Source organism: Melanerpes formicivorus, unplaced genomic scaffold, assembly GCF_026170545.1.
Source record: "Melanerpes formicivorus ecotype bairdi unplaced genomic scaffold, bMelFor1.0.p_v2 SCAF_95, whole genome shotgun sequence".
Classification (NCBI taxonomy): domain Eukaryota; kingdom Metazoa; phylum Chordata; class Aves; order Piciformes; family Picidae; genus Melanerpes; species Melanerpes formicivorus.
Genome location: NW_027142447.1, coordinates 776,755 through 801,570, shown reverse-complemented (window position 1 = coordinate 801,570; position 24,816 = coordinate 776,755). Strand labels below are relative to the sequence as shown.

General features: G+C 43.0%; 1 protein-coding gene across 6 annotated transcripts in view; it reads left to right on the top strand.

Moving 5' to 3' along the window:
* Positions 1-24,816, top strand: part of STXBP5L (syntaxin binding protein 5L) — a 252,640-nt gene that overhangs the window by 72,098 nt on the left and 155,726 nt on the right. For all 6 annotated transcript variants that reach the window (XM_068165947.1, XM_068165952.1, XM_068165953.1 and 3 more), the window contains 2 exons: positions 11,620-11,701; positions 14,760-14,860. In XM_068165947.1, coding sequence (XP_068022048.1) covers positions 11,620-11,701; positions 14,760-14,860 — 183 coding nt within the window. The remainder of the gene's footprint in view (positions 1-11,619; positions 11,702-14,759; positions 14,861-24,816) is intronic.

The following is a 24,816-nucleotide window of genomic DNA, read 5'->3' as shown; positions in this document are numbered from 1 at the left end:
GCAGCTCTTAGAGAATCAAAATAATTTTGTCTGAAGTCCAAGACATGATTTCACTGTTATTTTATATGTTATCCTGTTTGTGAAAGCCAGGGAATAAGCAGCACTGGCTGAGAATTCTGTGTCACAGTCTCAAGCTGCGCCAGGGGAGGTTTAGGCTGGGTGTTAGGAAGAAATTATTCCCAGAAAGAGAGATTGGCCATTGGAATGTGCTGCCAGGGAGGTGGTGGAGTCACCATCACTGGAGGTGTTTAGGAAGAGATTGGATGGGGTGATTGGTGCCATGGTTCAGCTGATTACATGGTGTTGGGTGATAGGTTGGACTTGATGATCTCAAAGGTCTTTTCCAACCTGGTTAATTCTATTCTATTCTATTCTATTCTATTCTATTCTATTCTATTCTATTCTATTCTATTCTATTCTATTCTATTCTATTCTATTCTATTCTATTCTGTTGTGTTCTATTCTAATGATTCTATTCTATTCTAATGAAAAACCAGTCACGGTTGTTAATGCTTGCTGTTGCCTCCATGACAAATCACGCTGTTCTGCTTGGGAAATACTTATTTTTTTAGTTACAGCAAAATGTTTGGTTTTAAAGGCTTGCCTTGAAACAAAAGAAATTCCATGTAGTTCTGGAATGATACAATAATAATAATTATGGGGTTTGTCTGCTTCTTACTCAGTAATAAGGAAAAAAAGAACTTCTAAACCGCAATCGTGTTCATGGACTGCTTGAAAGTTAACCCTCAAACTGAGAGGTATTTTTAGAGTTGAGGAAAAGATTCCTCAGAGGCTCCTTGGTGCATGACTGCACTATAAAACTAAAAGTATTTTCACTAATGAGTTTTCAGGTTAGCCAGGCTTTATAGGTTGAATACAATACGTTGAATGATGCCATCAAACAACTGAGTAGCACTCTGCAGCTAATAGAGTAATCCTGCAACTAATGAACATATTTTGAGAATCACAGAATCACCAAGGTTGGAAGAGACCTCAAAGATCATCAAGTCCAACCTGTCACCCAAGACCTCATGACTAAGCCATGGCACCAAGTGCCACATCCAATCCCCTCTTGAACACCTCCAGGGATGGTGACTCCACCACCTCCCTGGGCAGCACATTCCAATGGCTAATGACTCTCTCAGTGAAGAACTTTCTCCTCACCTCAAGCCTAAACTTCCCCTGGTGCAGTTTGAGACTAGAACTAGGTAAATGGAACTTTTTTGTTACCTTCAGTCTAGAGAACATACTGGGATTCTTTTTTAGTTCAAACTCCAGTTTTGAATATGACAGACATCTGACAGTTGACATAACTGCTATTTTGAGCCACAGAGTGCACAAGAGTAGACTGTAATTTTGAAAGGTCCACCTGCCTTTTAAATCACATGTTTTAGAAGCCAGGGCAGGGGAGAGGAGGAATAGACAGCAAAATAATTAACATTGAGAAGTGTGTTACTTGGAAAGAAATGTTATCAAAGTGTCCTAAAAATTGTATCTGGCAGTCTCTCTCTCCCTGCTGCACAATACCAGAGGCTTTGATTATACCAACTAGCTATAGGCCATTACTTTTGTTGCCACATTCCTGGTTAGGAAGCATGTGAGTCTGATTTTAGGCGGCAGCCCAAGCAATCCCAGAAGCTCCAGTACCTCTGTGAGTAGCAGCAGCTGTGGATTACATGCTGAAGAGGTCATACCTGCCATACCAAGCCTAATCTTCACCTGAAAAGGAAGTACAAAGAGTTTGTGTTTACTTTTTCTGAGCTGGGACATAATCACTGCCCTTGGACATGATGGTGACAGTACTGGGACGCCTCACTTAAGTGGCTACAGAAAAAGGGCAGTAAATTACTTCATCTTCAGAGACAAGGCTGTCTTCTCCCAGAGCAGTTGGCAATTTAGATAAAGGTAAAATTAATAAATGCATTACCCATGAAGAAGCAGAATGCATGCCTCATTTTCTTGAGAAGGGAAGACATGTCATACCTTAGAGAGTTGGTTGATTGCCTTACCAACAGGAGTGTGTGTTAGCTGTCGTGAAGCTTAACAGTTGAACATTGTTAGTTTACTTCTGCACTGTTGGTTGAGATATTTCTGGTAGTGGAGATTGTGAAATTAAGACAAGGGTGATGTAACTAGAAGAGAATGCTTGTTAGGGAAGCTTTCACTGTATTCCCTCTCTCTTTTGCTTGGTTTGTCTCTTCATTTCTGTGAATGTGAAAGACAAGTGTAAAAGTTAGCAGTAGTGAGGCTCCACCTTGAGTACTTTGTTCAGTCTTGGGCACTGCAATATAAGAGAGACATTGAGGTGCTGGGGCAGGTCCAGAGAAGGGGAACAAAGCTGGTGAAGGGTCTTGAAAACAGGTTTTATGAGGAGCAGCTGAGGGAGCTGGTGGTGTTTAGTCTGGAGAAAAAGAGGCTGAGTGGAGACCTTCTCACTCATTGCAACTCCCTGAAAGAATGTTGTAGAGAGGTGGGTGTTGATCTCTTCTCCCTAGAAACAAGCAATACAAGAGGAAATGTCCTCAAGTTACATGAGGAGAAGTTTAGGTTGGACATTAGGAAAAACTTCTATACCAAAAGGGTTATCAAAGACTGGAACAGGCAGACCAGGGAAGTGATTGAATTCTCATCCCTTGATGAACTTGAAAGCCATCTAGATACAATGCTCAAGGATATGATGCAGCAGTGGCCCTGGTAGAATTAGGTAGTGGTTGGACTTGATGGTCTTAAAGGTCTTTTCCAACCATTGTGATTATGTTATTCTGTGCAATCCTGATAGATCTACAGGAGAGGTACAATAATCATTTGTCTGGAAGAAGTATGATATAATGAGAGACCTGAGGATCTCAGTCTGCTTCAGTTTATTAAAAAGAAGACTGAATGATGGCTTCACTGCTTTGTGCATGTCCTTTCTTGGGGAAAAAATGGCTACTTAAAAGGTTTTCTGAGCTAACAGTGAAATGTATTAGTGGCTTGAAATTAAAGTCTGACAAATTGTCTTAATATGTAGCAATATATGTAGTTAGTCTTTGACATAAATTACCAAGGAAATTCATAGGTTCATTTCTTCAAATCTTAAACTTTATTGCCTTTCTGGAAGACAAGCTTCAGTTAAGCAAGCAGTATTTTGTTCATTGAGGTAATACAGGAGGTCAGGCTAAGTATTTTCATGCTCCAGCAACCAAGAAAATTTGCCTTTTTATTTTTTTCTGTTAACTGTCAGAGAATTTTAGTTATAAAAACTTAATATCAGACCGATATTAGAAGTATTTTATTATTTTTATATGTAAATAGTTTATATTTTTGTTTTATATTATTTTATTTTTATTTTATATACATGGAATGGAATGGAATGGAATGGAATGGAATGGAATGGAATGGAATGGAATGGAATAGAATAGAATAGAATAGAATAGAATAGAATAGAATAGAATAGAATAGAATAGAATAGACCAGACCAGGTTGGAAGAGACCTTCAAGATCATCAAGTCCAACCTATCACCCAACACCATCTAATCAACTAAACCATGGCACCAAGTGCCTCATCCAGTCTCCTAAACACCTCCAATGATGGCAACTCCACCATCTCCCTGAGCAGCACATTCCAATGGCCAATCACTCTCTCTGTGAAGAATTTCTTCCTAACACCCAGTCTAAACCTCATCAGGCACAGCTTGAGACTGTGTCCTCTTGCACAAATATGAAAATATGAGGGACCTTGACAGGCTGGACAGATAGGTACACTTCAAGGGCATGAGATTGAACACATCCAAGTGCCAGATTATACACACTGGCCACAACAACCCCATGCAGTGCTACAGTCTGGAGTCAGAGTGGCTGAGAGCAGCCAGACAGAAAGGAACCTGGGGCTACTGGTTGACAGTAGGCTGAACATGAGCCAGCAATGTGCCCAGGTGGCCAAGAAAGCCAATGGTATCCTGGGTTGCATCAGGAACAGTGGAGTCAGCAGGAGCAGGGAAGTAATCCTGGCCTGGAACAGGATTGGATTCTATTCTATTCTATTCTATTCTATTCTATTCTATTCTATTCTATTCTATTCTATTCTATTCCTGAAGTAGATCAAAAAACCTGCAGATCTTGGCAAAGATTGTAGGAATTATAAACATGAGCTGGACTGGCAGTCATACAACTTCAACAATCCCTGCTAGCTGTCTTCATTCAGTAAAGAGGTGTTGAAGCCAACAATCTAGGGAGCAGCTGTCAGTTACTTAGCAGAGCCTCAGCACGAGGGCTATGCTTCAGCTATGGCAGCATTTCAGTTCTCTGAAATTCCGCAAAGATGAATCCCTTGGAGTAAGGCAGAGCTCTCAGTCTTTTAAACTTGAATTGCCAAGGATGTGTAAAATTCATTTTGATCCCTTTTGATTCTTGTCTAACAAGAGGACACAGTCTCAAGCTGCACCAGGGGAGGTTTAGGCTGGATGTTAGGAAGAAGTTCTTCACAGAAAGAGAGATTGGCCATTGGGATGTGCTGCCCAGGGCGGCGGTGGAGTCACCATCCCTGGGAGTGTTTAGGAAGAGACTGGATGTGGTGCTTGGTGCCATAGTTTAGTTGATTAGATGGTGTTGGGTGATAGGTTGGACTTGATGATCTTGAAGGTCTTTTCCAACCTGGTTAATTCAATTCAATTCAATTCAATCCTAGTCTAGTCTAGTCTATGATCTAGGAGTGGGTTATTCTGAAATAACACCGTATTAGTATGGTAAATTCTGAAACAGTGCCATGCCTCACTGAAACATGCAAACTTTCAGTGATTGACATGGAAAAACAGGGATCTGAGAGATTTTTACTACATCCTATTAACATCCAAAAAGTACTCATCCTTTTCTTAAAATGTAAATGCTCTTTGAGTTATTCAGTGCTCACCAACAGTGCCTTCAAACCTTTACTCTATGTTTTAACCCATGTTAACTAACGTAATAATGCTTAATACAGAGGGCATCAAACATGAATGTAGCATTTTAAGCAGCTGCTGGTTACTTATTTAATGTAAATTGAATGAAAGAGATGATTAACTGTGATCTAGAGCATACTTTAGTTCAAAACCTGGTGGAATAATTAAGTGGCTCAGGAGGATTATACAAGTGAGGAAATGTAGATAACATTTAACCTGCACCTTGCAGTGGAAAAAAAAGGAGTAGCTTCTCCATGTAATTTCTTGCTGAAAAGTTACCTTTTGAGAAAAAGAGTGGGTTTTCCAATAACAGATAACAAAACTATTTAAAGTCATCTGCCTGATATATGGAATGCCTTTTAACATAGGCGTATTTATAGTAACATTTACAGTAGTTTGCTTATATTGAACTAAACCTAAGTATGAAAGCCACCAGATAGTACACTGAAATGTTGTCAGACTCTAAATTAACTGTTCTTTTTTTCCAAGTCTTATTTATTCAGACACAAATGGCTTCATTGCCACTTTTGACTTAGCCGGCTGAACATGAGCCCGCAATGTGCCCAGGTGGCAAAGAAGGCCAATGGCATCCTGGCCTGCATCAAGCATAGTGTCACCAGCAGGAACAGGGATGTCATTCTGCCCCTATACTCAGCACTGGTTAGGCCACACCTTGAGTACTGCATCCAGTTCTGGGCTCCTCAGTTTAAGAAGGATATTGAGACTCTTTGACGTGTCCAGAGAAGGGCAACGAGGATGGGGAGAGGCCTTGAGCACAGACCTATGAGGAGAGGCTGAAGGAGCTGGAACTTTCTCCTCACCTCCAGCCTAAACCTCCCCTGGCACAGCTTGAGACTGTGTCCTCTTGTTCTGGTGCTCCTTGCCTGGGAGAAGAGACCAACCCACTTGGCTACAACCTCCCTCTAGGTAATTTTAGAGAGCAGTAAGGTCTCCCCTGAGCCTCCTCTTCTCCAGGCTAAACAACCCCAGCTCCCTCAATATATTCCTCACTCTCTCCAACAGATCTCCCACTGTAACTGTAAACTCTTGATGTTGTTTGTTACTACTGCAAGAAGCACAGCCTCAAAATACAGACTTTTCAGGGTGGCTGTGTTGCAAGATGGAGCTTTTATAGGCAAGTAACAAAATGGCTACTTTTCTGGAGGTGAATTTAGAGCTTGGTAGTTTCTGATAAATATTATATATATGTATTATAGAATTGCTTTGTTTGGACAAGACCTCTACGATCATTGAGTCCAACTGTTTTCTAACTCTACCAAGGCTGGCACTAAACCATGTAGCTCAGCACCACATCTCTGCCCCTTTCAAACACCTCCAGGGATGAGGATTCAACTACCTCTCTGGGAGCCCATTCCAGTCTTTGAGCACCCTTTCAGTTGAGAGTTTCTTCTAACTGCCGACATAAACAACCACTGCACATCTTGAGGCTCTTTCTTTTCATCCTGTTACTTGTTACTAGAGAGAAGAGCCCAACACCCACATCTCTGTATCTTCCTTTCAGGTAGCTGTAGAAATCCAGGTGGTCTCTCCTCAACCTCCTTTTCTCCAGACTAAATAACCCCAGTTCCCTCAGCCACTCCTCACAAGGCCTGTTCTCCAGACTCTTCAGCAGCTTTGTTGTTCTTCTCTGGGCCCACTCCAACATCTCAATACTTTTCTCACAGTGACAACCCCAAAACTGAACCCACTACTCAAAAGTGTGACCTCACCATCTCTGAGTATGGGAGGACAATCCCTTCCCTGGGCCTGCTGGCCACACTGTTCCTGATACCGGGAAGGCTACTCAAGTGTAAACTGAAAACGACTGATGTTCCATAATTGGAATATAAAATTGTGCACCTACCTGTTATTTGCAAAACACTGTTGGAATAATTACCTTTGAGTATCTGCATTTCACAATTTGCTGTTTCAGGTTTAGGGTTGATTGACTTTAATCACATTATAATTATATTTGTGTTCTGTTTCCAGAACAGATGATTCCTAAAATGACAAAGATCTTGGAAGGCAGTCTCACCAAGAGATGAAAAAGCCTAGTGCTGTCATTGCTGGTAATGCTTGTGCTATCTGCAGATATTTTGGGAAATAAACCAGCATCTGAATTCATAGGGAACAGAAAATTGTGAATAGTGCTGGTGTGAATTTGCATTTTACTTGAATAAATGGTCCTATTCAGTCTGCAGAAGAGAAGGCTCCGAGGTGACCTCATTGTGGCCTTCCAGTATCTGAAGGGGGCCTACAAGAAGGCTGGGGAAGGACTTCTCAGGATCTCAGGTAGTGACAGGACTAGGGGGAATGGAATGAAGCTGGAGGTGGGGAGATTCAGGCTAGATGTGAGGAGGAAGTTCTTCCCCATGAGAGTGGTGAAACCCTGGAATGTGTTGTCAAGGGAGGTGGTTGAGGCCCCGTCCCTGGAGGTGTTTAAGAGCAGGCTGGCTGAGGCTCTGTCCAGCCTGATCTAGTGTGGGGTGTCCCTGCCCATGGCAGGGGGGTTGGAACTAGATGATGCCTGTGGTCCCTTCCAACCCTGAATGAAACTATGAAACTATTTTTCATAGCATTCATTCAGCCGCCCAACTGTAGCCTATAAGTACAGACTTGTCATTAAATACAAGCTATGTGTAAGTATTTTAACCTGGAAGAAATCAAGGTTGACAAAAGCACATCCTTCAACCTGTATATATCAGAAGGGATGCTTAACTGGTCCTGAGATTAACTCTTACATAATTTGTATGCAGAAACATGGAAATCTGTGTCAATAACAATAAACAAGGCAAAGGTCATCGCAGACCAAAGGCTCACGCTTACTGATGCAAAAGAAGTTTGTTGCTATTTATAAAAGGCAGCACATTTAGCATCCTAAGAGAGCAGCCAAGCACAGCAGTATTGAACCTTGCCATAGCAGAGGGGATAAAAAGAAAATCTCTTTAGTCAAACAGCTGAATGAACTCAAGGCATAATGAAGCTCATTGTAAAAGTGAAGCCTCCTATGCGTAAAACAAACCCTGCTAAGAGTTATTGTTTAATGAAGCAGTGTCTGCTGAATCCACACCAAATAGGTGGTGATAAAACTAGGATTAGGTTGCATTTCCTTTTTAGGGACTTTGGTGAGCTCAGCTACATGTGGTTAACAAAATGAAGTTTGGTAGGGGAGCTTATCTTTTGCAAAGCAGTGGAGAAGTCTCAAAAATAAAAATAAAGGAGCTCAGAGTGTTTTGCTTTTATTTATACAGAAGATGGATGAGATATAGCTTGACTGCAGTTTCAAAGCAGGACATTTCTGCTAATAGAAACTTGTTTCATTTAGCAGAGAAAGGTATAATGAGATCCAGAGGCTTGAAACTGAAGCTAAATATATTGATTCTACCCATATGTGATGAGTTAACATCCATCATGGAAGCAGAGTAGGGAGGGCTTGCAAATGCTTTGCCCTCCCTGCCGGGAGTTTTCCCCCTGGGAAACTGAGTCTGTTCCACTCCCCCTCCCTGTCCAGCTAGGGTAAAAGGAAGGACACTGCACCAAGTGTTTAGGAAGAGACTGGATGGGGCACTTGGTGCCATGATTTAGTTGACTAGATAGTGTTGGGTGATAGGTTGGACTGGATGATCTCAAAGGCATTTTCCAACCTGGTCTATTCTATTCTATTCTATTCTATTCTATTCTATTCTATTCTATTCTATTCTATTCTATTCTATTCTATTCTATTCTATTCTATTCTATTCTATTCTATTCTATTCTATTCTATTCTCCTATGTATATAATCACACTGACAACTTTGGTTTCCAGTAAAGCATATGCACATATGCATGTGCTCTGACATCAGGCATTCAGAGTACAGAGAGTATGGATATGATATGAGGATGTCGGGTATCACAGTACTGTGATATATAGTCTCCTTGATCTTGATACAACTGACCAAAAGAGCTTGGAGGGAAAATCTGAATCAACTTGTAGTATTAGGAAATGATGGAATGACCCAAGACATGAAATGCAAATTCTTTGTTAGTAATGGCCTACATCAGAAAGAGTGTTGCAAGCAGGAGCAAGGAAGTCATTGTGCCCCTGTACTCAGCACTGGTTAGGCAAAACCTTGAGTCCTGTGTACTGTTCTGGGCCTCTCAATTTAAGAAGGACATTGAGACACTTGAACGTGTCCAGAGAAGGGCAACAAGGCTGGGTAGAGGTCTAGAGCACAGAGCTATGAGGAGAGGCTGAGGGAGCTGGGGTTGCTTAGCCTGGAGAAGAGGAGACTCAGGGGAGACCTTATTGCTCTCTACAACTACCTGAAGGGTGGTTGTAGCCAGGTGGGGGTTGGTCTCTTCTCCCAGGCAACCAGCACCAGAACAAGAAGACACAGTCTCAAACTGTGTCTGGGGAAGTCTAGGCTTGAGGTGAGGAGAAAGTTCTTCACTGACAGAGTGTTATCCATTGGGATGTGCTGCCCAGGGAGGTGGTGGAGTCACCATCACTGGAAGTGTTTGAGAAGAGACTGGATGAGGCACCTGGTGCCATGGTTCAGTTGATTAGATGGTGTTGGGTGATAGGTTGGACTTGATGATCTCAAAGGTCTTTTCCAACCTGGTTAATTCTGTGTTTCTGTGGTTGAGTTACCATCCCTGGGGGTGTTCAAAAAGGGACTGGACATGGCACTTGGTGCCATTGTTTAGTATTCATGAGGTCTTGGGTGACAGGTTGGACTCAATGATCTTTGAGGTCTTTTCCAACCTTCCTGATGCTATGATTCTATGATTCTCATGTATTGTGCTGCTATGCAAGTCTGCATCTTGGAAGCTGAATTCAGGTACTTAAAATCAGGCATCCTAATATAATATTTTAATTCTTTGAATTTCCTTTTTTTTTGGGGGGGGAGGGGGTTGCAGGGGGAGGTGCTGTAAATAATTACTAGCTTTGGAATAACAGGATGTTGAAATGCTATCTCAGAACCTGTAGCTTACATGTGAATACCGAGCAGAATATCCTATTTCACTTCCACAGCTATTAAAACCAGAATTAAATGTTGTTTTCAGAAGGATCTTCTTTTTCTGTTAGAGTGTTATTACTCTCATACTTTCACTGCTTGGTGCATATAATTCTTATTCTACTTGTTCCACCCTAGATCCCAACAGACATCCAGGGTTAGTTTTCATCTTTTTCCCTTTCATGTATAAATTAGGATAATCTGTCATGTCTGTGAAGGCCCATGGGAGATCCAACATACTGATAAGAGAGAGAAGATGGTGACTGGCTTTTATCCTTTAAACCCATGATGCCTACTTTGAGGTATTCAGATATATCTGTATAAGTCTCCCCTTTTAATGTCTTCATAGATAGTCTGCTCTCCCTGGTAGCAAAGTCATTACTTAATAAAAAGGCAAAAGTAGAAGAATGCATTCAGACTAAAGCCTGTACAATAGCTACTTCTGCTGTATGCCCTGGTAGACTACACTCCTCTGAAAAAATTTGATGAGGTAAGGTTGTACTCCTCTGTGCTTGACAGCAGAGCACAGAATTTGCAGAAGATGGGCTAAAGTGCCAAGAACATATGTCAATTCATCATATCTCTCAAGCTCCTGCTGGAAGGACCTCACCCCAGCTCCCAGAGCATTTGAAAACCGCCATCACTCAGTGATGATGTTGCTATTTAAGCATCAGCCCTTACTTCAGGGCGACTGGCCAGACTGGAGCAGACAGCACAATTTCCCTCTTATGTTAGTAATTTGTGAAGCATTTCAGGGTGAACACTCATGCAAATAAATGTGAATTATTAGTGCTTTATTTGGGATATGCTGAATTAAATTGTCTGCTGTGCTAGGACGTTTCCTAGAAAACTGACTTAGCATGGCGCTGATGCTGAAGGGTGACAGCCACTTAATCAGGGCAGTGCTTGTGTAATTTTCATTAAGGACAGTCATTAGCTGGTGCCATGTATTTATACTGAATATAAAGCTCAAGTTAGAGGGAAAGTACTTATCTGTTAAAACTCCAGACTGAAAACTGCTCCTCATCACTGGAGATGTTTAGGAAGAGACTGGATGGGGCGCTTGGTGCCATGGTTTAGTTGATTAGATGGTGTTGGGTGATAGGTTGGACTCAATGATCTCAAAGGTCTCTTCCAACCTGGTTTATCCTATCCTATCCTATCCTATCCTATCCTATCCTATCCTATCCTATCCTATCCTATCCTATCCTATCCTATCCTATCCCATCCCATCCCATCCCATCCTATCCTATCCTACAGACCATTCGCCAGCTTCATTGCCCTTCTCAGCACCTGCTCCAGGTCAATGGTACTGACCTTACTCCCTAAATTATTGGTACTGTGTCTTGATAAGTAGAAAAACCTGATACATTCATGTGTTATGTGAACAAGTAATGTGTAAAAAGAAGTGTAAGACTCAATTTTTATGTTAATTCATGTACTTTAATTGACAGGGGAAAAAACCAGGCAAGAACACATCACTCCTAGTTGCATGTATTTCATCCTGACAATGCTGGTGCTTGAATTAGGATGTGGAAAGTTATCATTAATTCTTTTGTTTTACAGAAAGCAAGGACAACTGAGGTTAATGAAAGGTTAATTAGAGTTTAATTGGGGTTGTGGTTTCTCCCCCCCCCCCCCCCCCAGCCCCTTCTTTACCTCTGATGATAACAAGCGTGTTAGAATCCTTGACTGTGATGGCAACAGATTGGGCAGGCCTGGTGTTGATTGCTACTGCCAGCATGAAAGTGGTGCCGCAGTTCTGCAGCTCCAGTTCTTAATCAATGAGGTAAGGACATATTTACTCAGATTCTTCTGTATAAATTTAGTTGATTAAGTACTTTTGTGTATTGTAATTGAGTTCTACAGCTTTTCGTCTTGATGAACAGTGCCAAGCAAACAAGCGGCTTGTGTCCAGAGGATGTGCACCATGCACCCTTTTAGAAGACCATTTATGGATCTGCAGACAAGAAAAAGTATTGCCTTGATATACATCAGCATAAAGTACTGAACAAAAGGCAGTCAATATATTAATGTGTGCACATAGATGGAAAAATCCAATAATTTACTAACCATGCTGCACGGTCGTGTTTCAAATAGAAATTAATAAATGAACCAATTCTTTCTGGGGAAATATATTGATGGGTGCTGGCTGGAAACTCAGTAGTTGGGGGTATGCTGCTACCTGAAGCAAGAAAGAACAATTGCAGAGGTCATCAATCAAACCAGCAGTCTTTGTAAATGGCTTGTCAGAATCAAGTTTAGACGACATGAACAAATAGCGACAGATTAGAGCTTGTTCTGGGCAGAAGGTCTTTGGAGATGGTAATAGGCAAAGACTTTCTGGAGCATATAAATCTTAGTATCATAGTTTCATTCAGGGTTGGAAGGGACCACAAGGATCATCTAGTTCCAACCCCCCTGCCATGGGCAGGGACACCCCACACTACATCAGCCTGGCCACAGCCTCATCCAGCCTGGGCTTAAACACCTCCAGGGATGGGGCCTCAACCACCTCCCTGGACAACCCATTCCAGGGTTTCACCACTCTCATGGGGAAGAACTTCCTCCTCACCTCCAGCCTCAATCTCCCCACCTCCAGCTTTATTCCATTCCCCCTAGTCCTATCACTGCCTGAGATCCTGAGCAGTCCCTCCCCAGCCTTCCTGTAGGCCCCCTTCAGATACTGGAAGTCCACAATAAGGTCACCTCAGAGCCTTCTCTTCTGCAGACTGAACAGCCCCAACTCCTTCAGTCTGTCCTCACAGGAGAGGTGCTCCAGCCCTCTGATCATCCTCCTGGCCCTTCTCTGGACACCTTCCAGCACCTCCACATCCCTCTTGGAATAGGGGCTCCAGAACTGGAGGTAGTACTCCAGGTGGGGTCTCAGCAGAGCTGAGCAGAGGGGGAGAATCACCTCCCTTGCCCTGCTGGCCACACTTCTCCTGCTGCAGCCCAGGATCTGATTGGCTTTCTGGGCTGCATGATTTTTTCCTAGAACCTCATAACTTGGCCAAATTGTAAGCTTGTCATAGTTTGGTTTTAATTAATTTCCACCCACGATATAAGGAAACACTTCTGACAGATTCAAGTCCTTTTTCCAAGCGTGGAGATCTTACAGCCTCTCAAAGAAAGAGTTTTGGGTTTGTGTGGGTTTAAGCCTCAGAAATATTGATCTTTTTTTTCCATGCCTGTTTGGAAATAGTACTCAAAACACAGCAGTTGAGGAGGGAGGACTTAAACTTTAGACACTCTCAGTGCAGCAGAGTTCTTTAGAGAAAGGCAGGGATGAAAACAGGGAGGCCAAGGTTTGAACCAGTGTTCTATTCATTAGGTGACCAGCAGAACCCCTAATACAGGATTGATTTGATTTCTGTGGTGGAGATTCTTTCTGCCATTGCTCCAAACACTTTGGGAGATAAGAATTAAAGAATGGATTAGAATTAATCCATTAGAATTAAAGAATGGATTACACCTTCAGAAAATTTTTTGGTGCATAAAAAGAAAACAAAATAAAACCCAAATAAATGAACCAAAAAATCACCACCACCATCAAAAACCAAACCTAATACCCCAAATCCACCAGTTGCTAGGATTAAGAAAGAGAAGACTGAGAGGGGAGTTAATAAATCAATCAATAAATAAATATCTGAGGGATGGGTGTCAAGAGGGAGGGGACAGGCTCTCGTCTGCTGCACTCTGTGAGAGGACAAGGGTAGTGGGTATAAACTATAGCACAAGAGGCTCCACCTCAACACAAGGAGGAACTTCTTCGCTGTGTGTGTCACAGGGCACTGAAACAGGCTCCCCAGAGAGGTTGTGGAGTCTCCTTCTGCAGAGGCTTTCAAGACCCTTCTGGATGCATTCCTGTGTGACCTGGCAGGGGGTTTGGACTAGGTGACCTCCTGAGGTCCCTTCCAAGCTCTAACATCCTGTGATCCTGTGAACTGATTATTCAGTTAAATCTTTGCCCTACTTCAGAATAAAGCATTGCCTTCTGTTTAGGCAGTATCTACTTCCCCTCTGCCATAGTAACACACAGGGATAGATGCTTTGTACTAGATGTAATTTGAGGTGTAAATATGGTTGTCACTGCAGCAGCAGTGGATAGCTTCCTCTGGAGTTCGTTTTCACAGGGCATCACTGTTCTGTGGTGAGGAGGAAGAGAGTAGGAAGGAGGTCTTTTAAGTTCACTTTAAGCTCCATGTGCAGATAGAGGTCTAGACCTTGAGAGAGGTCAATTTTTGGAATACCAGAAGCAGAACCAGTCTCCAGAGTATTTCTGATTCATGGTAAAGACTGGCCTATTGTCTGCATCTCTTAGTTCTTCCTACGTCCTGTCCCCCTGCTACCTGTTCCTACCTTATCTTCATCTGCAGTTTTACTTTTGAATTTCATGTTGGTTTGATGTGACTACCAAACAGGTTGGCATTTCCATGTGTGTGTGAGTGTCTGCACTGACTCCTTTATTCTTTAGTTCCTATCCTTCACCTTTTTAAGGAAGCGTTGCCTCTTCTCTGTTTCATTATTACCCATGCTTATGTGGAACTAGCTGGGAGTTCACATGTATAGCTTTGATGCAAGTCTTTAACTTACTTTTCTTAATTGATGGAGTTTGAATTTCCCTTTGGCTGATCCTGTAATAATTGAAAGTATTTGCATTTAAGAGATCAATTAAAATTTCCTGTTATTTATGGCAGAACATTATTTTTTCTAGACAAAAGCAACCATTTTTCATCACCTTTGTCCTTTTTGACAGATAAATCATTACCAGTAAGGATCAGGGAAGAAAAAGACAGAAGCTGCAGAAAAGTAATATGTTGTGCTGTGTTTTGTGCCTGCTCTAGGGTGCTTTGGTCAGTGCAAGTGCAGATGATGCACTTCATTTGTGGAATCTCCGCCAGAAGCGACCAGCTATCCTACACTCTCTGAAGTTTAACAGGGAAAGGTAAGACTATGTGACACAAAATGTCTCATTGAAAAACAAACCCAATAAGCAGCCAACAACTCAACCCTTACTGTCTGGATGGCAAAAAATGCATGCCTATTAATTTACCTCTCTGCACTTGGATATAGTTGTGTCTTGGTTTCTTTCTTCCTTCCATTGAGTCTGGTTTCCATAGAACAAACAGTCCAGAGAGAGTGATTGCCCATTGCAGTGGGCTGCCCAAGGAGGTGGTGGAGTCACCATCACTGGAGGTGATCAGGAGGAGACTTGATAGGATGCTTGGTTGTATGGTTTAGTTGATTAGGTGGTGCTGGGTGATAGGTTGGACACGATCTTGAAGGTCTCTTCCAACCTGGTTTGGTTTATTCTATTCCATTTATTCTATTCCTTCTGTACCCTTCTCAGAACTGGAAAAAATGTATCTGCTTTTTCTCAAAGTGTTTTTCATTGTACCCTAAACTTCCATGAACCTGTGTGAACAGTAGTGTGTTTGCTTCTCTTAAGAACAGACACAAGGAACATGATCCTGGAGAGCAGCCAGGCAGAGAGGGACCTGGGGGTACCGGTTGACAGTAGGCTGAACATGAGCCAGCAGTGTGACCAAGTGGCCAAGAAAGCCAATGGCATCCTGGCTTGTATCAGGAACAGTGTGGCCAGCAGGAGCAGGGAAGTCATTGTGCCCCTGTACTCTGCACTGGTTAGGCCACACCTTGAGTCCTGTGTCCAGTTCTGGGGCCCTTAGTTTAGGAAAGATGTTGAGATGCTGGAAGGTGTCCAGAGAAGGGCAGCAAAGGTGGGGAGGGATCTGGAGCACAGCCCTGTGAGGAGAGGCTGAGGGAGCTGGGGCTGTTTAGCCTGGAGAAGAGGAGGCTGAGGGGAGACCTTCTTGCTGTCTACAACTCCCTGAAGGGAGGTTGTAGTCAGGTGGGGGTTGGTCTCTTCTCCCAGGCAACCAGCACCAGAACAAGAGGACACAGTCTCAAGCTGTGCCAGGGGAAGTTTAGGCTGGAGGAGAGGAGAAAGTTCTTCCCAGGAAGCATAATTTGCCATTGGAATGTGCTGCCCAGGAAGGTGGTGGAGTCCCTGTCCCTGGAGATCATAGTATCATGGTATCAGTCAGGGTTGGAAGGGACCACAAGCATCATCTAGTTCCAACCCCCCTGCCATGGGCAGGGACACCCCACACTAGATCAGCCTGGCCACAGCCTCATCCAGCCTGGCCTTAAACACCTCCAGGGATGGGGCCTCAACCACCTCCCTGGACAACCCATTCCAGGGCTTCACCACTCTCATGGTGAAGAACCTCCTTCTCACATCCAGCCTGAATCTCCCTGATGTTCAAGAGAGGATTGGATGTGGCACTTGAATCCATGGTTTAGTCAGTCATGAGGTGTTGGGTGACAGGTTGGACTTGCTGATCTTTGAGGTCATTTCCAACCTTACTGATTCTATGATTCTAAGTCTAAAAGAGTGCCTTCATTTTTTTTTAATCCTGAATATATTTTTTGTGTTAAGAGTACAGAAGTTAGGAATTATGTGATGCTCAGATAACCAGCAAATAATGGTTGCCTTAAGCCATTTAGGACAAAAATGGGCATAAGGGGAGTCTGGGACACATTATTGAAAGCAATAAAATCAGCCATTATTTTCATCAAGAAATTCCAAACTCTGTCTTCCAAAAAGGAATGTCATCTTAATGGTTGGGACAGTTGAAACTAACTTGTTTTCCAGCTCCCCTGTGGGGTATAGATTCTATGATTCTATGATCATATTTGCACTTAAACATCACCCAGTTGCAAGTTTTATGGGGGGAAGTACTATGTAATAATTTAGAATATACACATTCTGGTGCCAAAGGGTTTAAAACCTATAGCAGAAGTATGTAAAGCGATTTGGGACTGCATGAGGAGAGATGAAAAAGCTATATGCATGTTTGACAGCTGCTTCTTGGTAGTAAGTCATTATCTCAGAGATGTTGAATATCTGAACCTTGGTATTCTCATCAGGTGGATATATTATCCATGTCTTGTCACTGATAAATCCAAATATTGTGGAAGTTATACTGGTACATCTTGATCTAGCCCTCCCAGCCAGCAACCTTCTCTACAACCTTGGGTTACTTAGACAAACGAAGCATCTGTTCATCTGTTTGCCTGCCATTTCTCTTTAGAGGCATTAACATTATAGCATCTTGGTCAAAATGTTCTCAGAACTTCCTGATAAAGCAAACTCGCACACATTAGGTGAGGAGAAAGTTCTTCACTGAGAGAGTTGTTAACCATTGGAATGTGCTGCCCAGGGAGGTGGTGGAGTCACCATCCCTGGAGGTGTTCAAGAGGGGATTGGATGTGGCTCTTGGTGCCATGGGCTAGTCATGAGGTCTGTGGAGACAGGTCGGACTGGATGATCTTTGAGGTCTCTTCCAACCTTGGTGATACTGTGATACTTGGTGCCATGGTTTAGTCATGAGGTCTGTGGTGACAGGTTGGACTTGATGATCTTTGAGGTCTCTTCCAAACTTGGTGATTCTGTGCTTTGGAACGGGTTGCCCAAGGAGGTGGTGGAGTCACAGTCCCTGGAGGTGTTCAAAAAGGGATTGGATGTGGCACTTGGAGCCATGGTTTAGTTAGTTATGAGGTGCTGGGTGATAGGTTGGGCTTGATGATCTCTGAGGTCTTTTCCAACCTTATTGTTTCTATGATTCTATGATTTGGGCTTTGCTAAGAGCAAAACATTTCTCCTCACATCAGCCTGAATGTTCTTTTGCTTCTGACAGCCTGAAGCACCAGGCAAAGTATTTGAAAGCAATTTATTTGGAATACTGGAAATCTTTGTGTAAAAACAAGTGTTGTGTAAAATGGCTTTTTTGAACTGAACTCTAAAAAGGATCTAAGGATGTAGTTGTTTGCAGTAAATGCATTGCTCACTCTACTGCTTTTTATCAAAGTCCTAGAAAGTAGTGAGTAAAAAAATCCCCAAACTATTAATTCCTTTTATGCAGATTTTCAGCTATGGGTACAAACACTGCCATTTCAATGAGTTTTATTAGCACATCAAAGGCTATGAGGCAAACATCCTGTTACACTGCTATATAATTTTGTCAAAGAAATAAGTCCAGTTTTCAATTTAAAAAACCAGTTTTCAATAAGTATGAAAAATTAACTGCACAGGCTGTTCTTTTCTTCTCAAGGTTCTTTAGCACTACCTTATTTGGGGAGTTTTTATATTACAGAATCACTGAATCACCAAGGTTGGAAGAGACCTCAAAGATCATCGAGTCCAACCTGTCACCACAGACCTCATGACTAGACCATGGCACCAAGTGCCACATCCAATCCCCTCTGGAATACCTCCAGGGATGGTGACTCCACCACCTCCCTGGGCAGCACATTCCAATGGCCAATTACTCTCTCTAGGAATAACTTTCTCCACAACTCCAGCCTAAACTTCCCCTGGCACAGCTTGAGACTGTGTCCTCTTGTTCTGGTGCTGGTTGCCTGGGAGAAGAGACCAAGCCCCTCCTGGCCACAACCTCCCTTCAGGTAACTGTAGACAGCAATGAGGTCTCCCCTGAGCCTCCTCTTCTCCAGGCTAAGCAACCCCAGCTCCCTCAGCCTCTCCTCACAGGGCTGTGCTCAAGGCCTCTCCTCAGCCTTGTTGCCCTTCTCTGGGCACATTCAAGTGTTTCAGTGTCCTTAAACTGAGGGGCCCAGAACTGGACACAGGACTCAAGGTGTGGCATATTCAAGCACTTGCCTCCATAATAAAATCTCTTGCTTTTTTTCTGTGTTTTTTATAAATTAACTTGAAATCATCTAACTTACAATTTTCTTAGCTTAATTACACATTTAGATTGTAAAAATCAACAGAAGCCTCTGGGCAAGTAGCAAAACCCAAATAACCAACACACATGCAAACCCAAAACAAACAACCCAACCCTAATTAATCATCTTATTCATTTGGAACATTTCTCTGTGTATATACCCAGCAGAGTTAAGACCTTATTGCTGTCTACAACTACCTGAAGGGAGGTTGTAACCAGGTGGGGGTTGGTCTCTTCTCCCAGGCAACAAGCACCAGAACAAGAGGACACAGTCTCAAGCTGTGCCTGGGGAAGTTTAGGCTGGAGGGGAGGAGAAAGTTCTTCCCAGAAGGAGGAATTGGCCATTGGAATGTGCTGCCCAGGGAGGTGGTGGAGTCACCATCCATGATGGAGGTGTTCAAAAAGGGTTTGGATGTGGCACTTGAAACCATGGTTTAGTTAGTCATGAGGTGTTGGGTGACAGGTTGGACTTGATGATCTCTGAGGTGTTTTCCGACCCTATTGATTCTATGATTCTAAATCTAAAAGAGTGCCTTCATTTTTTATTCCCTGATTATGTTTTTTGTGTTAGAGTACAGAAGTTAGGAATTATGTGATGCTCAGAAAAACAGCAAATAATGGTTGCCTTAAACCATTTAGGACAAAAAATGGGCATAAGGGGAGTCTGGGACACATTATTTAAAGCAATAAAATCAGCCATTTCTTTCATCAAGAAGTTCCAAACTCTGTCTTCCAAACATGAATGTCATCTTAATGGTTGGGACAGTTGAAAACAATTTATTTTCCAGCTCCCCTGCGGTAGTTTTAGGCTATGCCTTTAAAATTAATCACAGATTTTGAGCAGAAAAGTAGAAAAATATAAAGAAATCACTATTGGGTATAAAAAGGAAAACTAAATATTATTCTAAACAGTTTCACTGGATAAAATATAAGTAGTATAAGATCTAGTATAAGATTGGCTCTACCAAACCAATTATTTCTCTTTTCTGGTCTCTTCTCTGCTTGCTTCGCTCTGGAGAGGTTAATCTGCTTCTGGCTGGCCTTGGCTACTTTTTTTAGTTGAGTCATAGAATCAATAAGGATAGAAAAGACCTCAAAGATCATCAAGTCCAACCTGTCACCCAGCACCTCATGACTAACTAAACCATGGCTTCAAGTGCCACGTCCAAACCCTTTTTGAACACCTTTGACACCGTCCCCCACAGCAAACTGCTGGCTAAGCTGTCAGCCCGTGGATTGGACCATTACACTCTGTGCTGGGTTAGGAACTGGCTGGAGGGCCGGGCCCAGAGAGTGGTGGTGAATGGTGCCACATCCAGCTGGCAGCCAGGCACCAGTGGTGTCCCCCAGGGATCAGTGCTGGGCCCTGTCCTCTTCAACATATTCATTGATGATCTGGATGAGGGGGTCGAGTCAGTCATCAACAGGTTTGCAGATGACACCAAGTTAGGGGCAGATGTTAGTCAGTTAGAGGGTAGAAAGGCTCTGCAGAGGGACCTCGACTGACTGGACAGATGGGCAGAGTCCAATGGGATGGCTTTCAACAAGTCCAAGTGCCGAGTGCTGCACTTTGGCTACGGCAATCCCATGCAGAGCTATAGGCTGGGGTCGGAGTGGCTGAGAGCTGCCAAACAGAGAGGGACCTGGGTGTGCTGATCAACAGCCACCTGAATATGAGCCAACAGTGTGGCCAGGTGGCCAGAAGGGCCAATGGCATCCTGGCCTGCATTAGGAAAAGTGTGGCCAGCAGGAGCAGGGAGGTCATAGTGCCCCTGTACTCTGCTTTGGTTAGGCCGCACCTTGAGTACTGTGTCCAGTTCTGGGCCCCTCAGTTTAAGAAGGACATTAAGAGACTTGAACATGTCCAGAGAAGGGCAACAAGGCTGGGGAGAGGCCTTGAACACAGGCCCTATGAGGAGAGGCTGAGGGAGCTGGGGTTGTTTAGCCTGGAGAAGAGGAGGCTCAGGGGAGACCTCATTGCCCTCTACAACTACCTGAAAGGTGGTTGTAGCCAGGAAGGGGTTGGCCTCTTCTCCCAGGCAACCAGCACCAGAACAAGGAGACACAATCTCAAGCTGCACCAGGGGAGGTTTAGACTCGAGGTGAGGAGGAAGTTCTTCACTGAGCAAGTCGTTCATCATTGGAACGGGTTGCCCAGGGAGGTGGTTGAGTCATCAACCCTGGAGGCGTTCAAGGGGAGATTGGATGTGGCACTTGGTGTCATGGTCTAGTCATGGGGTCTGTGTTGATAGGTTGGACTCGATGATCCTCGAGGTCCTTTCCAACCTAAGTGATACTGTAATACCTCCAGGGACAGTCTAACGACTGCTTTCTCTCTGCTCCTTTCTCTTTGGGGACAGGGAGTGGAGGGGCAGTGGAATGCCTTCCCTGGTCCCTTTGGCCATGGGGTTCTTTGTGTTGTTTGCTAATTGTAGATATCTGTATAATATTGTAACTACTGTCTGTTTTGTACATATTCATTGCATTCCATTGGTTTATGTAATTTATTCATGCAGTGTAGTTCTTTCCTTGATCCACTGCTTGTTTCGGATATTTTGGCAGATTTACTGATGAAGTAATGCAATGTAAGGCACTTCTAGGGAAAATTCTTGTATTTTATCTGCTTGAGATGAGGAAGATAATTGTATTAGTCCAAATTCTTGATTAATTGACTCCAAATAATTAGCTTTCGTGTCGAATCAGATTACTCTGAGTTTATGAAATATTTGATGTATGAGCCATACAGCTGTTAGGTTCCCTGGAATGAATGAATGGCTTTGGCTACTATTCCATGCACCAATCATCAAGTTGTTGAGCAGTTTCATTTGCCATTTGCTTCTGTTTCTTGACATTTGAGACTGGAAGATAATGGACTAAAAGCTGCTCTACATGTTTATGTAACTACATGAGTCAAATTTCCCCAAGTGTATACTCCCCCTTTCTCCTCTACCAAAGAAAAACCCATGTTTGTTCTCTTCTTCAGATGTTGGTGACAATGTACATAGAAACAGCAAGGAACTCTTAAATGTAGCCCACTGGTTATCTTTCCCTTAACATTAGGCTGTATGTTAGGAAGGCATTCTTCACAGAAAGCGTGATTGGCCGTTGGAATGTGCTGCCCAGGGAGGTGGTGGAGTCACCATCCCTGGAGGTGTTTAGGACCTCTAAGATCATCGACCCCAACCTATCACCCAACACCATCTAATCAACTAAACCATGGCACCAAGCACCCCACCCAGTCTCTTCCTAAACACCTCCAGTGATGGTGACTCCACCACCTCCCTGGGCAGCACATTCCAGTGGCCAATCTCTCTATGAAGAACTTCTTCCTAACATTCAGCCTAAACCTCCCCTGGTACAGCCTGAGACTGTGTCCTCTTGTTCTGGTGCTGGTTGCCTGGGAAAGAGACCAAGCCCCACCTGGCTACAGCCTCCCTTCATGTAGTTGCAGATAGCAATGAGGTCTCCCCTGAGCCTCCTCTTCTCCAGGCTAAGCAACCCCAGCTCCCTCAGCCTCTCCTCTTAGGGCTGTGCTCCAAACCCCTCCTCAGCTTTGTTGCCTTCTCTGGACACATTCCAGCAATTCAACATCTTTCCTAAACTGAGGGGCCCAGCACTGGACTCAGGACTCAAGGTGTGGCCTAACCAATGCTGAGTGCAGGGGCAGAATTAGGATTAAACTAAACCACTGAAAACTATTAGAGGACTTATTTAATTAGATGAATATAGTCAGAGCAGACTTCAGCAAGTATAACATTAAGTATACAACAGTTTACTCCAAATTTCTCCTTCTTATCCTACAAAGGGGAGGGAGAGGATGTTTTGGGATCTATAACACTGAACTCAGTGTTAATTTTATGCTGGCACAGAGGAAGAGGGGCCTTAAGCTCTCACTCACTGTTAATTGGAAACTTGACTTCTACAGGCAAAATTTGACAGTATTTGAACAAGATGACTGAGAGTATTATTGCAGTGCTTGAAGGCCAAAAGGAAAAATAGGTATTTCTGGATCTGATGTCTTTTCTTTTGTGTGTTGGTCTGTATTCTTTCCTGAAAGTAGATGTAATTTTGTGTCTTGCAAGATTTTGTGTCTTCTGTTGTTAAGGGTTTACCTCATCAAAATGACAGCAAGAGGCTGTTGAATGAATACTGATGACTGGCTCTGCAGTCTCAGTGGTACCTGTGTCTGTGTACTTGTGTGTTACTAAACTTAGAGTATCTGTCTCATTGGCTATTCAAGGAACTGAATTTCTGTGATGGCTTGCATGCTCATAAACAAGCCTCCTGGTTAACATTACATAACTGTAATCTCTGTACTGTTTACAGACATTAAAATTAGTCAAAGGTCAAGCATGAAAGTAGTTAATAGGATCAGTGTGGTTGCACAGCCATACTGTACCACAAACCAGATTCTGGTTACATAGTGTGTTTTGGAATGCATGTACAGACTCCCATGAGAGTGAAGCAGGAATCATATATTGGTACAGAGCAAGCAGTTTATAGAGGAAAAATAGAGCAGGCTAAGCAGTTATCTGACAGTTTTGCATCCCTGTTGTCAACTGAGTTTTCTCCTTTGATATGCAGCTGTCCATTGTTATCTTCATCCCATATCAGGTTGAGCAGTTCTTGCATGGAGGCAAGAGTCCTTCTGTCTCACACTTCAGGTCGCTTACTGCAGTCAGCTTCTCTTATCATAGAATCATAGGATCAATAAGGTTGGAAAAGACCTCAGAGATCATCAAGTCCAACCTGTCACCCAACACCTCATGACTAACTAAAGCGTGGCTTCAAGTGCCACGTCCAATGATCTCAATGCCACGACTCAAAGATCTCAAAGGTCTCTTCCAACCTGGTCTATTCCATTCCATTCCATTCCACTCCATTCCATTCCATTCTTTGTACTATCATTATTTGCACTATTGTACTCATTGTTTGTACTAGCAAACAGAAAGGACTGCACTATTACATAAAGGCAAGGCTGCACAGATTGTGTACTCTGCAGGAGCTGCTTCTCCAGGCTCCCCAGTTAGAGAAAGCTGGCTGCATTTAGCCTGCAACCAAGGAGTACATGCAGCAGAAGAGCAGTCTGAAGGCCACCCTGCACATTCAGACTAGCACAGCACAGGCTTGTGCCTGCACAGCTTAAGTGCTGGGTGTAAAACTAATTCCCCCACAGACAGGATTGTGACATGATTATAGAACTATTCGAGCTTAAGTCCATTACTCCTCCTATTAGGGAAAATTGCTCTATGCTAATTTTGTCCTTCCAAATCCAGCTGCAGGACTTTATTTATGTTTATGGCCTTTTTTATTGCCATTTATTATGACATTCTGGTATGCACACTGCCATACAGTTCAAATAGTTTCTCTCTCCTCTGAGGTTAAACAGTTAATCCATATCCATCCACAGCCTGGCTGGGTTTTTGGTCGATCGGTTGGGGTTTTTTGCTATGGTTGTTATGGTTTTGTTGGGGTGTTTTTTCCTGTTCTTTTTTTCCCCTCCACTACAAAAATCAAGATTTTGTGTTTTTCTTGACAAATTTATGTCTTGTTCACTTTTCTTTGGCCTTTCTTCTCATATCAGTTCTCTCTGGATTGATGATTAGACATGGAAGCATGTTCTAGATAGGGTCCCATCTGTGCAATGGACTTTGACATTACCATTTTCTTTTGTAGTCTCTGCAGGAATATGTTCACTGATGCATACTGTAATAACATCTTCCTTTTATGTGGCTTCATCTTATCAGTAATTGTGGTCTTGCTGTGATTGACTGATACACCCATTACACTTCTTCACTGATGGATATCTAGCTGGCAGGGAATATGCTGCTTTTCAGTGCAAGCTTTTCCCAGTGGGAGCAAAGCAAGACAAGTGAGATTGAAATTATCTTTTTCTATCACTTCTCTATCATGAGTTCCAACCCTGAAGTGGAAACTTACATTCTTTGAAGTTTGGGGGCTTTACCTTTGCATTTTACATTTCATTCAATTTCTTCTACTCTGCTCTTGCAGATTGTCCTTCCCCTGTCACATTGTGTCCCTGAGAGGTTTCATTAGTTTAATACCAAATTAATGTATGAAATTACACGATCAGCTGTAAAACTAATACTTGGGAATCCATCAAATACCCAGT